Source organism: Pollachius pollachius (assembly GCF_949987615.1).
Source record: "Pollachius pollachius genome assembly, chromosome: 16".
In the NCBI taxonomy this organism is placed as follows: domain Eukaryota; kingdom Metazoa; phylum Chordata; class Actinopteri; order Gadiformes; family Gadidae; genus Pollachius; species Pollachius pollachius.
The window spans coordinates 9,696,923-9,714,179 of NC_136949.1; the positions used below are offsets into that span (position 1 = coordinate 9,696,923).

General features: G+C 49.2%; 1 protein-coding gene across 3 annotated transcripts in view; it reads right to left on the minus strand.

Annotated features, from left to right (window-relative positions):
* ches1 (checkpoint suppressor 1) overlaps positions 1–17,257 on the minus strand; it is a gene marked incomplete at its 3' end in the record, with an annotated part of 52,691 nt that overhangs the window by 22,515 nt on the left and 12,919 nt on the right. For 2 of the 3 annotated variants that reach the window (XM_079753837.1, XM_079753835.1), the window contains exon 2: positions 7,770–8,450. In XM_079753837.1, the coding sequence (XP_079609963.1) occupies positions 7,770–8,432 (663 nt within the window). In that variant the 5' untranslated portion in view covers positions 8,433–8,450. The remainder of the gene's footprint in view (positions 1–7,769; positions 8,451–17,257) is intronic. The other variant, XM_079753836.1, reaches the window with a different exon arrangement.

The window sequence follows — 17,257 nt, forward strand, 5'->3', positions numbered from 1 at the left end:
TTTTATTTAAAAGTGATGTAGTGACGGTTCAGAGGTTCTGAAAGCTCGCGAAAGACTGCTTGCAACACGCAAGTCAACCTGCGGAAAAGCTAATGAGAAAGAACCGTCCAATGCTGTGTGGTGGTATGGAGTTTGACGAATTAATTATCTTCTCTCGCTAATCAGCATCTGATAAGAGTGTCTTTTCACACAAGGGGATTATTTTATTTCAATAAAACCCATACCCTTGCATCTTAAAATCTAAAAGGAAAAAAAGCACAGCATTTTATTTGGATGTCAATAATGAGTAGCGAGGGGTGAGTTGTCTCTTGGATATTGGGCATTGAACCCAGTACCTTTTGGCCGGGATTCACTTAACCCCCCTATACTCACTACAACAACAACCACTTTAATTTAGCTGAGTCCTCTCAACTTCTTACCGAGCAATAAAATAAAAAAAAAGAGTAGTATTTCTGTCTTTGCCACGCTATATAAGCTGCATCATCACAAACAACACAAACTTGAGAGAGAGAGAGAGAGAGAGAGAGAGAGAGAGAGAATGAGAGCGAGAGCGAGAGACGACCCACAGCACACAAACAGAGAGAAAGTCACATAAACAGAGAGGGCAACCGAGAGAAAGAGAGACACAGAGAGATCCACACACACGCTTGTACACAATCACAAGACCAAACAAGAGCTTAGAAACAACTACCAGACCAAGCAAGCAAAACGGACCTAAATCAAACAGGGAAAAGGTAGAGAGAGCATGAGTCCAGTCAGATAAGGGATAAAGCAAGAGAGAGAGGGAGAAGGGATAAAGCGGGAGAGGGAGAGAGAGAGAGAGAGAGAGAGGTATGAAGTTAGTAAGAGAGGCTTGATCGTAGCTCCTGCCAACATCTGTTTCCTGTGTTATATAAGTGCTGGGGGTTGGTTTCCCTGGGAAACCAAAAATCGGAAAAAAAGAGCCCTGCTTCTCCCTGACCTGCACTACAGTACGGTGGGTCCTATTGAGAATACTTGTTCCCTCTCACCTGGTACTACAGCATTAACTAAGAATACTATAGTACTGATGGTATATACAACATGTGGCCTCCTAGGAATACTAGTGCCATGGTCTGGTACAACCACTCTCAATACTTAACCCCTCACCTGGAACTATAGGACTAAACATATTATGTGTATTTGAGTGCTTGGTATAGTACCAAACTAGGAATACCACAGTACTGTAACAGTTGGCTCATACCAGGAGTAAATCTATACTAAGCATATACATAATCCAACCATTAACAAAAGACAACTGTATAACTACACTAAACTAAGAATATTGGTTCCCTCACCTGGTTCTTCAGGACTATACTAGGGATACTAACACCCGAGGATACAGTACTATTACCATAGCATTACTACACCCGTCCAAACCACTGTGTGAATCCACAGCCGGGAAATACCTGCCTGCAAGACTGGTCATGTGGTGCCCCGGGGGTGAATCAGTAGTAGTACTAGTAGTACAACACAACAAGATCACGTGACCGGCCGCTACACCGATGAAGAAATCGTGTGTGTAAGTCAGTGACTCACACACTGACACAAAGACACACACACACACACACGCACACACACACACACAAAGACACACACACACACACACACACACACACACAAAGACACACACACGCGCACACACACACACACACAGACACAAAGACACATACACACACCCACACCCACACCCACACACACACAAACCACTGCCATAACACCGTATGTCCCGTGCTGGAGAAAGCCACCAAATGGGCTGAAACGAGCCACATAATATGATAATGCACACCACTGTCACTATTCAACAGAATGAGACTGTCAGCCAGTCCAAGGAAGTCCTCATTCAACTTGCACTAAATCTGAAGCAGTAGTCGAGGAGCATGATGGGCACCCCATTAAGAGGATTAGCTCTAGTATGTTGTTTTTTTCTTCCCGCTTTTCAAGTGCTCCCAAGTCAAACCAATTACCTTCCACGTGTCGGTTGGTTGAAAATTTCAATTTTCCAAAACACACTTGCTGTCATTTTGATTTTATTGCTATTTCGTTTTTTACTACTTCCTATCCAGCACTTTCGCTTGAGGCTACGGTGACTTTAGTTGCATGTTCAAAAAAGGGGCAGGTAGAGGTTGGTTGGGGGGGGGGGGGGGGGGGGGGGGGGGGGGGGGGGGGGGGTTGGGTGACATTGCTCAATGACTCCTATAGACGGTCAACATTGTGGGCTGGAACTCAGTATCTTCTCTCCTGGAAGCCACGCTCTAGACTCCCCCCCCAACCCCCTTGGAGGGGTGCGACACGATAGATGGGGTCACACAGGACAGATGAAATAACCGTGGACACATGCGGTGGGATGAATACACTTGAGGAACGGATTGACCTTTCAAACTGCATTGTGGTATAAAATATGAAAATGATGACCGTGAACTACAGAATAGTGCAGAGTATGCAAAGTACCACGTCAAAACCAAAGTCGGGCGAAAAAACGCACAAAACATTGTGATCCGAAGTTCCCGTAAAATAAGTTCATGCCCCCACTTCTTTACTCGAAATTATAGAACAACCAAGACAAACGGGTTTTATAAAAAGCAGCAAAGATGGCGGCTTGGAATGCACGTGACAACAGGTGAAGCCCTGCAATAGGGCAGGTCATGGCGTGAAATAGACCAGAACGCCATGCCATGGGCATATCATTGTCACGTGTCACGCTCGAAAATTTGTGTGTCATCTGCCTATTGAGTAACTGTCAACCGTGTGTCAAATACAGTGATGAAACACCACTCTTAGTAGGATGGGTATCAGCGACTTCCTGTTCGCTCCTCCCAAGTTGTATGGAGCTTATTTCACAGTGTACACACATATACACATGATTACAAGACTATTCTGTGAAAAGCCAGTCAACTGATATCAATGCCAATTTTTTCTGCTTTCAAGCAAAATTGCATGTTTTTTTTACTACTACAGAGCGCAAGGGGTTAAGTAGGGGGTAACACTCAAGCAATTTACCCAGAAACCTCAACGTGTCTCAAAGAGTACAAAACTCTCCCTCTCTTTGCCTCATAGCCGTGGTGTCGTAAGTGGCTTCGAGTGATATATTAGTCTGTGTGTGTGCTTCTGTGTGTCAATAAGTGTGTGGTGTGTGTACGTGTGGATTTGAAAACGTGTGCGTGAGAGGGAGAGAGATAGAGATAGAGATAGTGTTTGTATAAGTATGCGGTTGTGTATATATATGTGCATGCATGCATCATGTGAAAATGTGTGTGTGTTTGTAAGTATGTTTGTGATTGCCCTTTGAATACATGTGTGGTTTGTGTTAGAGTGCATGCGTGTGCCTTTGTGTGGGTCTGTGTGTGTGTGCAAGTGGGCCAGTGTGTGTGTGTGTGTGTGTGTGTGTGTGTGTGTGTGTGTGTGTGTGTGTGTGTGTGTGTGTGTGTTTGTGTGTGTGTGTGTGTGTGTGCGTGTTCGTGCATGTGTGTGCCCGTATGGGCCTGTGTGTGTGTGTGTGTGTGTGTGTGTGTATGTGTGTGTGTGTGCGTGCTGTTACATCACCGGTCCGGATCTCTCAGGGCAACACACACTTGTCATTAAAAGCTTGTCATTCAGCCCAGAGAGGAATCCTGTTAGTAAACAACGCCATGGCAACCGCGGAGCTCACACGCTCGCTGGTCTCACAGCTCGGCACACGCACACGCCAACGTTGGTGCACACACACAGCGGCAACGCTATGTCGCCCTCCCACGCACATTGGTCACAACACACACATAGATACACACACACACACACACACACAAGGAGAAGCACACACACAGGGATAACACACACACATACACACACTCACAAACACAGATACATACACACACAAGGAGGAGCACACACACAGGGATAACACACATACACACACTCACACACACACAAAGATACACATACACACAGATACATACACACACAAGGATAAGCACACACGGATACCACACACAAATTTACACGAAGAGACACAAAGATATACAAGGATAAGGATAAACACACAGGGCTGCATACACATGCACACACACACAGACATTTACACACTCAAATTTTGCACACATTAATTCAGACACAGGCAAACCATATAAAATACACATAGGTATTTACACACACACACACACACACACACACGCACACACACACACACACATACACACACACACGCACACACACACACACACGTGAAAGGCTTGTTCTTAACTAGCCTCCATCTTGTCGTCTGCCATCATATGACCCAGAAATACACTCACTGGAACAAATAGGCCACTGCCTCATCCCCACCCCTGCACACTGATGGAAGCATGATTTGGCATATATATATATATCTTTATATATATAGCTATATATATAGCTCTTTATATATAGCTATATAAATACACCAATATATATGTATTCACATTAAACTCCCCTCTGTCGACTTTCTCCTTTCGTCCATCTTCTCCTTATTTATGTTTTATTTAGAGTAAGCAGCCCCGAACCACAAATCTCCCCCCTTGAATTGACAGCGCTGACCCTCTTTAACCCTGAATCACACTTTCTTGTTTCCAATGAGCGAGATGTGGCTAGCCCAGCTGTAACCATGGCGATGCTGGGTACCCACACATGACTTATTTCAAGGGCAGACACGGGGGGTCAAAGTCAAGAACCCACTCCTACAGGGGTTGTGAGGAGAAGGGAGGAAGGGAGGGGAGGGAAAGAAGAAAGGGAGAGAGGAAGTGAGGGCCGGGAGGGGGGGAAAGAAGGAGGGAGAAATGAATGAAGGAAGGAAGGAAGGGAGGGAGGAAGGAAGGGAGTAAGGAGTGATGGAAGGATGAAGGAAGGAGGGAATGAAGGAACGATAGAGGAAAGGAAGGAGGGAGTGGAGGAAGTAAGGAAGGATATCAACAAGGAATGAGAGGGGGGGGGGGAGAAGGACACCATGAAGGAAATAACGAGCGAAGGGAGGAGGAGTCAAAGTCTGCAGCTAAAAAAGAAGAGGGGTGAGCATGAGAACTGTTCAGAGAGGGAGGGCTGTGTGTGTGTGAGAGTGGGGGAGGCGGGGGTGGAGAGGAGGGCTGTGGTGGTGAGGGAGTTGAGTCGGGGGCCTGGCTAGTACACAGAGGTAGATAGGTTGCCGGTGAAAAGCCCTTGAATGGCAGCGTGTGACTGAAATTACAGAGAGCTTGTGTAATTGCAGCCTCGGAGGCAGCGCTGCAGTTGGCAGGTAGAGCCGGAGTCTACAGAGATGTGCCCTCCTTTCTGCTGAAGAGACTGGCAGCTCCGCAGCCACGGTGCGCACGTGCACTCCAGCCCGCGCATGTGTATGTGTGTATGTGGTTGCGAGCTGCTGTTGTTGTTTTATGTGGTGTGTGTCTTTTCCTCCTTCCGTCCTTGTGGGCATTCATGCATACATGCGTGTATGTATGCACAGGTTTGTTTGTGTGCGTGTGTGTGTGTATGTGTGTGCGTGGGTGTGAACAGATTCTGGTGTATGTGCTCATGTTTGGTTTTGTCCATGGATGTGCGTGTGCGTGTCTGTGTTTATGCGTGTGTGTGTGTGTGTGTGTGTGTATGTCTGTGTATGTGTATGAACAGATTCTGATGTTTGTGCTCGCGTTTGGTTGTGTCCCTGGATGCTCATGTGTGTTTGTGTGTGTGTGTGTTTGTATGTGCGTGTGCACATGTGTGTGTGTGTGTGTGTGTCAGAGTGGGTGGATAGGTTTGAAGGGGTAATTAGCGGACTGTCTTCTACGGTGCGCAGTGACACAAAGACAAGGCAGTATGTCCTTGCCAAAATCACCTCTACACAATTTGCTCAGTGGGAACACACACGCACATACACGCACACACACTCACAGGGGCATCGCATGATGGCAATCTCACACACACACGCAAATCCTGCACATGCAGAGACACAGTCTAACAGTTACACATACACAGGAACACGAATGTTCATGCACGTTGAGAACTATCTAAAGTGATAAGCTAGCATGTACAGACACACACGCAGACGCGCACACACACACACACACACACACACACACACACACACACACACACACACACACAAACACACCCAAGACGGTAAAGCCAAATCAGTTTTCCTGTTGCTACAGCAACAGCATACTTTTATGTCAACTGCAACCTAGTTACTATGGAGATATGTATACAAGGCAAACTCTGTACTGTAGCAGTCAAGGGCCAGTTGACAGCAAAGCAGCAGGGTGTGTGTTGTGTGTGCACGCACGCACGCAAGCACACACACACACACACACACACACACACACACACACACACAGACACACTCTTCCTCTCTCATCCATTTTTTTCCCCCATAAACTCAAGGGTGACCGTAGAGGGGAGCCAGAGTGTTTCTGTGCTGGTCAAAGTATCACACCCACACCGCTGTACTGCGTCGCCTATGATCTATATAAACCTGTATAACTCCCCCGTACAATCTCAAATGAAGTTTTTTTTATAATGAAAAGCTAGAACTGATCCAAGCTGTTCCCCCACTTCCCCCTCCTCCCCCTCCCCCCACACACACACCACCACCCTACCCCACCCACACACACACCACCACCCTACCCCACCCACACACACACCAAACCCAATCCCATCCCTAAACCCCCTCTCTCTCCCCCTCTCCCTCCCCCCCAGGGAAGATGAGATCTGAAGTGTGCGGGCATGAATGTTATTAAATCCTGCAGTATTAATTTGCCACTAATTGAGTCAGGGATTTATCCCCCCCCCCACCCCCAACCCTCCCTATCCCCCTGATTTTTTCTTTTCTTTTTTTTCCCCCTTTCTTGTCGCACGTCTAACGGTGCGAAAAGTGGGGACGCTGAAGTGAGTACCAGAGAGCGAATCGCGGGTTTGAATCAAAGGCGAACATGTGCCCCACCGGGGGGAGAGAGAGAGAGAGAGAGAGAGAGAGAGAGAGAGAGAGAACTATGAAAGCAGATCATCAACTATTGATAAGGCTAGAATCGTGTACAGCAGTAGACAAAATACCAGAATATGTTCCACTTCAGGTTGGATATGCCTGCAAAACGCTGATAACCGTCTGGGTGTATGAAGAGTCACGGGACCTCTAGCGGTGTCTAACCAACCTCCCACCACCTCCTCACCCCCCCTCACCCACACCTCCTCACCCCGCCTCACCCACACCTCCTCACCCTCCCAACTGAAATGTTGTTTGCCGGTTGGGGTGAAACGTTGATTTCTGTACTGCGCTGTAGTGGGTGACAGCCGCACCGACATGATTAGTGGATCATCGCTTTAATATTCCATGAATCGTTATTCCTTATGCGTTATTTATCGAGTCAAAATAAACACACAAGAAAACATTTTTCGCCTCAGAAATGTGAACATTTGGGAGGCTATTTTTTTCCATCTCAGATAGCGCTGAAAAGGATTGACTTGCTTCTAGATTGGCTGCTTATGAGATAAAAAAAAAAACGAAGCAAATTGGAGCCAGGGTAACTTGGTCACTATGGTAACGTGGCATTTTACAGCCGAAACGATTCATTGATTCAATGGAAAGAGGTAACCAACAGACCAGTCAATACAAAAAGTCCTTATTTGCAGACCCAAAAGCGAAACGTCTCCAGGTGGAAAATGCAACCCCATCAAACGTCACTGCCTCTCCCCTCTACGTCACCCACTCCTCTGTCACCCACCCACGTTCGCCCTCCGCCTCGCCGCCGACCAGCCCCTACACATTCCCACTCCGGGCCCCCCCGGGTCCTCACCTGGCTCCGGTCCTTGTCCACCTTCTTGAAACACTTGTTGAGCGACAGGTTGTGGCGCACCGAGTTCTTCCACCCCGTGGGGGCGCTAGCAAAGTAGGGGAAGTGCTCCAGGATCCAGCCGTAAATGTCCTTGACGGGCAGCCTCTTGTTGGGCGCGTCCTCGATGGCCATGAAGATCAGGCAGCTGAAGGAGTAGGGCGGCTTCCGCGTGGCGCCCGTCATGCTCGCCGACGCCGCCGCCGAGCCCAGGTCGTAGGGCGAGTGGGCGTCGCCGCCCAGCAGGGGGCAGTCGTCGGGGGACGGCGAGGGGGACGAGGGCGAGCGCGAGGCGTGGTGGTGGTGGTGGTGGTGGTGGTGGTGGTGGTGCGGGCCGTCGGGGTCCTGCTGTAGCGGGGAGACGCTGCGCAGGCCCGAGTGGCTGAAGCTGCTGAGCAGGTCGGTGCCCTCGTGGAGCCACGACAGGCTGGTCAGCTCCTCGTCCTCCGCCTTGGAGAAGGAGGCGGAGAGGGAGAGCGAGAGGTCCGCCGCCTCCGCCTCCGAGGCCGCCGCGACACCCAGGCCACCGCCGCCGCCGCCGCCGCCGCCGCCGCCCTGCTGGTAGGGAGGGCTGGCTCCGCTGCTGGGGCTCTGGGCCTTCCTGCTTGGGGGCATGGTGGGTCCCATCCAGGCCGGCGCACTCTGCTGGAGAGGTGGTGGTGTGGGGGGGAGTGGAGGGGGAGGGGGGAGAGAGGGAGGGTTGGGGGGAGGGAAAGGGAAGGGACGACAGGTTAGCTCTGTTGAACCTCGCTTGCATTTCAAACATGCAAAAAAAAAAGAGAAAGCCCTGATTGATGTTCAAAGCCACAGAAGCAGAAAACATGATCTAAACCAATTTTAGCCCCAATTAGCACGCAGGGTGTTCTGAGCCCTAAAGTATACATCAGTGTTATGTGCTTCAGGGCTTCCTCCCGGTCCTGACTGGGATAAACGCCGCTCACCGCGCACCACCACAGCCCCGCTAATTACCTGCATGACAGCAAATTATTAATATTGATTAGGAGGTTATCAATAGTAATTACCACCATCCAGCTTCCATAATGCATGAAGACTTTGGTGGGAGTTTGAGAACTCCTGAGAGGAGGTGGCACAACCTATACGTTCTCCATTGAAATGGACTTCCAAAGAACCGGATTTTGACACTTACGGCATATTGGCACGGCTACACCATTGATGTCACATTTTTTTATTTTAAATTCAAAGCACTTGGCAAAAAAACGGTGTGGTCAAGAGGCGGTTGAACGAGTGCTAAAACAATAGACTCCCAGAGAACATTTCTTAGGACAACCGACAGGACAAAGGCTTATACACAACAAAGTCTAAAGTACAAAGGATCGGAACCCCTGCCGTTCTCCCTCTGAAGTATTTTTAAGCACAGCTCTATCCCAGGCTCCATTCCAAAACGTTTTCCTGAGTCTGCCTTCCTATTGATGTCCACAACAACTCTGAGGAGACGAGTGGCGGCAGTGAGTGGTCGAGTGGGATGCGAGAGGAGCCGCGTGGAAATGAGACGGCTGAGCTGCTTTCGTGTCAATAAGCGCGACTGGATGATCTCAAATCTGGGCCAATCATAACTTTCATACTTCCCTACTTAACGCTCTATGGGCTGTTTGTGTGTTCCAATGACTAGAATACTTCCTGTTGAGACCCGGCCCCGCGTTGTCATGGCAACACCTGTGTCGCCATGCACGCAACGCCAGCTCTTCCTGGCGCCAGGCGTTTTTTTTATTTCTCAATTAGCTCCAGGTGTGTCCGTCTGGAGTGCGTGAATCTGTCTCGTGATGTGTGGGTTTGTTCCAACTCCTTAGTCTCTAGACAGGCCTTGCTCTGCCAGTGGAGCGAGACCAAGCTCATCCCCATAGAGTCCAGAGGTCTGACTACTCTGTAGTCGTTCATTGAGGAGTTCAATCTATACGAGTGACCTCAGGTACAGGTCAGTGGGGCGGAGGTTGGGTGTTATGCATCTGGCTGTACGATGTCTGCCGGTCGGGTTAGACTGTGGACACCGGGGATCAAGATTCCGCAAACACCGCAAACGTTATATCCCTCCACTCCCTCCCCCTGCACATGTTTTAGTTCTGAATAAATCAGGCTGGCATGAAAGCCTCTACAGGCAAACACACACACTGAGCAGATGCAGACACACACACGCACACACATAGCATAACATACATACAACATTATGTGCATGAAGGATCCATGAAAAAAATGACCACAAAGTAGATGCATATAAATGCACATTGCCAATGCTGTGCATGCGAGAATTCCCATGCAAACACACACACACACACACACACACACACACACACACACACACACACACACACACACACAGACACACACAGCTTTTAGATTACAGGGATTAAGCGCAGATCGGCCGAGTCGGGCGATCGCTGTCTAATCCAAGGTGATCATCCAGTCGATCTGATCCCTCACTCTCACTGATTGACGGACAGCTGTCGCCCATAGCAACCCCCTGCCCCCCATGCCACCACATCACACAACTGTCAGGCTGCAGCCGGAGCTGGCCCCGCCGTGTCACCATGGCAACAGGGCAAAACAACACAGGTCCTCTTCCATCTTTCAGGTTTTATCTTTTTTTTCGGCTCATCCCCGTTTCCCCCAACGCTCTCGTCTAATCTCTCTCTCTCTCCATCTCTCCCTCTCCCTCTTCATCTGGCCATCTTCGTCTCCCTCCACCGACCTCTCTCTTTCACGATCCCACCTCTCCCTTTCCCTCTCTTTCTCCATCATAAACCCTCTCTCTGCACATCCCCCTCACTCATTCCCTACCTCTCTCCCCCTTTCTCTCTCCCATCACCCCTCTCTCTTGTTCCAATATCTCTCCCCCTTCTCTCTTTCTCATGTTCTTTCATCTTTCCCTCTCAGCCCCTCCTTCTCTCTCTCTCTCCCTCCCATCCCCTCTCTCTCTTTCCCCATCCCTCTCTCCATCTCCGTTTCCTCTAACCACCATCCCCACCCACTCCCCCAGCTTTGCGGACTGTTGATAGGTTGCCGTGGCAGCAGCGGTCTAAATATAGAACTCTGATGTATGGCTGCTACGCCGCCGCTCTCTGGTATCCTCGGCCTGCTTACAGTCCCCCCCCCCCCCCCCCCCCTGGACCCTCGGTCCCACTACAACTCTCAGGCAAAGGAAACACCAACGGACGCACTCTTTGATCTCCGTTCACCGAGCCACGCTCCCATCCCCACCCCAGCCCAGCCCAGCCCACTCTCTCTCCCTCCCTCATCCTTTTCTTTATTCATTTTCTGCGCCCTTCTTCTCCACTCCTTCACGGCATCGCTGCACCCAGCCGCGTGTTCTTCGCGCCAGCCATCACAGGTATATGGAGATGCGTGCCGGCAAATATTGACACTGAGCGTAATGAATTCAAATTGCGCTGGTGACGGCCGCGCGGTTGCCGTTGTGAAAAACGGTGAGCCAATAATCAAAGCGATGGCTGAGGTGGAAAGTGTGTTTGATGGGCTTGTCAAGTTGTATGTGTGCGTGCATGGTTGGGGGTAGGGTGTGTGTGTGTGTGTGTGTGTGTGTGTGTGTGTAGATTGTGTGTGTGTGTGTCACACATTTGTAAAGATGTGAGTGCGTGTGCGTGCGTGGGCGTGTGTGTGTGTGAGAGTGTGTGTATGGATATGTGGGTGTATGAGTATGTACCTGCCTGTGCATGTATGCATGCAAGTGGTTGCATGCATATGGATATGTGTGTGTGTGTGTGAGTGAGTTTAAACAAAGAAGGGCACCTAGCTGACATCACTCTTAGTGGGAGTCCAGCTAAACATGGCTTCACTACACTCTCTCTCTCTCCCTCTCTCTACCTCTCTTCTATCAGTCACTCCACCTCTCACGCTCACTTCCCCTCTTTCTCTCTCTTTCTCTCTTCCTTCGTGTGCCTGCCTTGCCTCCTTCTTCTCCTTGTTATGTTGCCATAGCGGCAAGGGGGCCATGAAACATTACAGCTGACAGTAAAGTCATCTCATTTTACTGTTGCTATGACAACAAACTCCTCACTGTTGGCTGAGGCCGGCACGAGCAGCCGCCCATGCCTCGAGCCGGAGTGTATGTGTGTGTGTGTGTATGTGTAAAATTGTGTGTTTGAGCGTTTGTGTGGTTGTGTGTGTGTGTTATGTCTGTGGATTATGCATGTGTGTTTGTGAATTATATATTTTTTGGTGTGTTGGTGAGGGTTTGTGTGTGTGTGTGTGTACGTGTATGTATGTGTGTGTGTGTGTGTGTGTGTGTGTGTGTGTGTGTGTGTGTATGTCTATGTGTATGTGTGTGTGTGTGTGTGTGTTTGCATGCCAACTTGTCTCCTTCTGGCTCTCATGGAGCTTAATATATTTGCTAAGCTCTGGACTTACTTTAATACAACTTCCAACCCTACCCGTGGCCCCTGAGAGCCAACTGCTGAAGGGCCAATGCAGATATCAGCTCTGGCCCCTGACCAAAGGTAGCCTGCTGCCTGTGTGTGTATGTGTATGTGTATGCATGAGTGAGTGAGTGAGTGAGTGAGTGAGTGAGTGAGTGAGTGAGTGAGTGAGTGAGTGAGTGAGTGAGTGAGTGAGTGAGTGAGTGAGTGAGTGAGTGAGTGAGTGTGTGTGTGTGTGTGTGAGAGATAGAACGAGAGAGCAAGAGAGAGAGAGATGATCCTCATACTTGTATGACAGATCGGTTAGACGTTACTGCCCCCCCGCCCGGGTGTTCTCTAGCCCTCGTCTTTTGTGTTTCCTCGTGTGTTCGGATTGACTTTTGTGTTCCCGTCAGTCGAGCGTGTCGACATTCGGCTCGCCGTGTCTGCGTGCGGACTGCGTGGACCGTGTGTGTCTGTGTGCAGGCTTGTCCCCATGTGTCACCCAGTGTTTGTCTTTTGTTTGACAGGCTCCCTCCCTCCCTCCCTCCCTCCCTCCCTCCCTCCATGGCATTTGGGCGTCGGTGTGGCCAGCGGAGGCGACGCTGTTCCATGTGTTATGCATGTTTCCTTATCACTGAGTCTGGGGTGGACAAGGAGTTACATGCAGGGACCAATGGGGACAGGGTTTAAGCTCAACAGAAAAGGCTGCACCTTTCCCAAATGATGTACAATCTGTGGAATAAGATTCAGTATGCATAACTTTAGCTGCTAAAGTGTTCCTTATATGTGTCCAAAACAAACCACACAAAGTGAACACACAAATAAAATACAATGACATCCTGCACTTGAATCAAGATTAAAGTATAATGTAATCCAATGAGAAGGCGTGCAATGGGTTGTCTCATTAGTTAACATAGCACTGCGCCTGTCGTTTATGTTCAGGTCGTAGAAGACGCCTGTTTTCATGACAACATTGTGAATAATAATTGACAGCTTTTCTCGCTGCACCAACGGAAGTGATGCTGATGGTTCGCATCAGGGCTGGTTGTGAATACAGTGTGGTCTCTTTGCTTTCTGGCAGGGAGGAAGTGATGATCTTTTGCAAGGCTGGACACGAACCAACAGAGAACATGATTTCTTAAGTGGTTCCTTGGCACTTTTTAAAAGCATTTCAAAATGGACCCAAGTCATTGCCGCGAAAAAAAACCCATACCTTACTTTTAAATATGTTGATGTGGCCCATTTACATGTTCGTACATGAATGAATATGCTATCTATCCGGGACGACAATGTTGATATTCTGCTAGGATTTATAAATCATACTGCTTCTGTGGACACAAAACCAAACACAAAATAATCTCTATTAGTCGTTAGTTGGTGATTGGACCAACCACTGGTCATGGTCAGCTGATCTGCATCGCGAGAGGACTTCCTAGTGGAGAGACCGTCAGTGACCTTGACGTGACCCCGTTGACCTCTGCTCACCTGTCCCTCTGAGCCGTAGTAACGAGAGCCAAAGGCCACCGCCATCTCTAAGGAGGTGAGAGGTTAATAGACTTCCCTCTGAGGCTAGTAACAGAGGACGAGAGGAGAGGGGGAGAAAGGTAGAAGAGAGACAGAGAGACAGAGGGAGAAGGTAGAATCCATAGGCTGCAATGGACAATCGATGATTTTGGCCTTGGTTCCCTTTCTGATTCTCGTCTTCATCATTATCTTAATGTGTTCTTTCTGCTCATTGTGTATACAGTCCATATGAGGGCTGTTGGAAGTCTTGTGAGGACAATATCCTCACAAGACAAAGTGTTGTGGTCCTTTCTGCAATCTTTTAAGTGACAGTGCCATCCATCGGACCTCACATTGTGTCTCCACGCTCATCCGTGTGACAAGTAGCCCGCTAACGATTAGCTGAACTGCCCACTAAAGACACGAAGTTGCCTTTGTGTGAGTTGTATAGTCAATGGGTGAGTTACTAGGGTCGTACACTAACTGTATGCCTCCTTCTCGTTAAACTCAACACAAAAGGGGACGGTTGAAAAGGACTTTTCAAAGCCCTGCTCAAAACAGGAAGTGATCACGAAGAATCTAAAATCAATAGTCAACATCGATTAATGGTCAATATCCTCATTCGGAACCGCGATAGTGCATCCTCTTCCTCCTCCACCTCCTCCTCCTCCTCATCTTCCTCCTCTTTCTCCTGTCAGTCGACAGCCCAGGGCTCAATAAAACCCAAGAAAAGTAGATATCCTAAAAAAAAAGAAGAATATATCCATGCTTCCAGAGAGGAGAGCTAGACAGGGAGACAGAGAGAGTGCGGGACTGAGAGAGAGAAAATAACCATTTGGTTGTGATGGAATGAGGTAGTAATGTCAATAGTAGTGTGTGTGTGTGTGTGTGTGTGTGTGTGGGGGGGGGGGGGCACAGCAGCCTGTAGGAGTGTATAACTGTGTGTCTTTGTGAGTGTGAGTGTGAGTATGTGTGTGTGTGTGTGTTTGGGGGGGCACAGCAGCCTGTAGGAGTGTATAACTGTGTGTCTTTGTGAGTGTGAGTGTGAGTATGTGTGTATGTGTGTGTGTTTGGGGGGGCACAGCAGCCTGTAGGAGTGTATAATTGTGTGTGTCTGTGTGAGTGTGAGTGTGAGATTGTGTGTGTTTGTCTGTGTTAGTGTGTGTGTGTGTGTCTGTGTGTGTGAAGGTGAGTTGACCCCTGCGCTCTCCCCTGGCCGCCGTGATAAAGCAACAGACTCAGATGCAGCGGGGCAAAACTAATCTGCAGTTTTGATGACAAAAGGACGACCTTTATCCCTCCTCACACAACACGGACACACTGGCCGGGCGCAGGAGGAAAGGGAAGGAGAGCTCATTTCCTCTCCTCTATCCCTCCACCCCGCTCTATCCCCTCTACCTCTCTCCCTCCCTCGCCTTCCCTCTGTCTCCTCTTCCTCCCTCTCACTTTCTCCCCCCATCTCTCTCTCTCTCTCTCTCTCTCTCTCTCTCTCTCTCTCTCTCCCTCTCTCTCTCTCTCTCCCTCTCTCACCCTTGCCATCCCTCCCTCTCCCTTCCCTATCTCTCTCTCTCCCCCATCTCCCCCTCACCATCCTCCTCGCTCTCTCCCAGGCCCATCATATTTCCTTCTGGTACAAACAGTATATGTGTCAACAACAGTTATATATACGTTCTTCTGACTCTCTCCATCTTCAGCCCAGGAAATCAGTTTTCTTCCTTCTCTCCCTCCCTCCCCCAGGTCGCGGCCACTCCCCCCCCTGCCCCACACACACACACACACACACACACACACACACACACACACACACACCTAACACCACACTTCCTGAGGGTCCCAGGCACCAATCAGATCAGATCTTGGATTTGGGCGGGGCCATCTCTTTTCTTCCTATTATGCTGTCCATAGCAGCAAGGAGTTATGGGAATGGGGTCAGGGTGGGGGCGGGGGGGGGGGGTCAAAGGTCATGCAGTCCCCTTAAGGACAGACCGGGTTGACCCTGAGGTGATAGCTGCTCCTATGAGTCTTCTGGGCCACACATGTGCACACACACACACATTTAACGCACACAGCATGCACATGCATGAACGCACAGCAGGCACATACACACACACAAACTCAGACAATCACACACACACACACACACGCACACAATACTGGACTGTCCATGTGCCTAGTTCAACCCTGCAGCTTCAAAAATAGATTTATTTAGACCAAGCATCCAACAAGAGTGCAGTATCCATTTTGCTCTACAAAATTAGACTTTTGCTATGAAAGGTTCATCAAAGAATTATCCACAAAAAACCAACAAAGTCCAGCAAGGATGGGAACGGCCGTCTGTCTATCACGTCGTTGCATGCAAGACAGACGGACGGAGAAGAGGTTACAGCTCAGAATGTTTGCTATGGACTGGCAGGCTGGTACAGTCCAGCAGACGTTTTTAAGAGCTGACCTGATCACTGGCAAACGCCTACTGCCAATGACCTAGGGTGCTATCAATGGAAGTCCAGACCAGGATCTGACGGGAACAGGGTGAATAAATGAAAAGTTGTCTGGCTGTTGAATAGGTATTCATTACATTAACTATGGCTCTCTAGGCAAAATAGACCAAGATAAAGTGATAAAGTCCCACTATTATGGCAATAATGCAAATATTCACACACACACACACACAACGCACACACACACACACACACACACACACCCACACACACACACACACACACACACACACACACACACACACACACACACACACACACACACACACACACACACACACACACTCCTAATTCAGCCTACAGCCCCAAACACAAATAGATGTAACTGTCAGGGAAAAGAGGGAGAAAAGTAGGCATGATTCACGGCTGGATGCGTGGGGGGGGGGGGTGGGGGGGGGGGGGGGGGGGGGGGGTTTGGGACGCTGTGACCCAGGGGGCTCTGGGTTTCCATGGTAACAGCCATGACACAACTCCACAACAACATCCCTGCCACCCTTGGCCCACTGTCACGCGGGCCCCAACGCCCGTGCCATGGCTCATCCTCTCGTTTACACACTGCCCCCCCCCCCCCCCCCCCATCCCCCCCAGCCTTGGTTCACTCATTCATCTGCTTCATCATGTTAAAAATGTGACATTTCATATGCATGACATATGTAATGCAATGAATGCAATGAATTGCTTTTATTAACTTAGGATGACACGATTAGTCACACATGACTCTTAGTAAAAGGAGAAAAACACAGAAATTAGAATTGAAAAACCCTGAAGAAGAACAGGTTTATGACAGATTGTTTAGTCACGAGTTCTTTCAGTCACTCACTCGTTCACACCACATACTCTCTGTTAGGGATTCACTCCCTCACTAACCTCATTAACTCTGTCATTCCCTGCCTCTCACTCCCTGAGTTCTTGCCTTGTTTTTTGTAATTATGTTCTTGTGTGTTGTTCCCTCTCTCTCTCTCCTCTCTCTCTGACAGTGACCAGACCCCTGGCTGCACTACATGCACGTTTAAAAAAACTGTTGGAGAGAGATAGGGAGAGGGAGAGGGAGAGGGAGAGAGAGAGAGAGAGAGAGAGAGAGAGA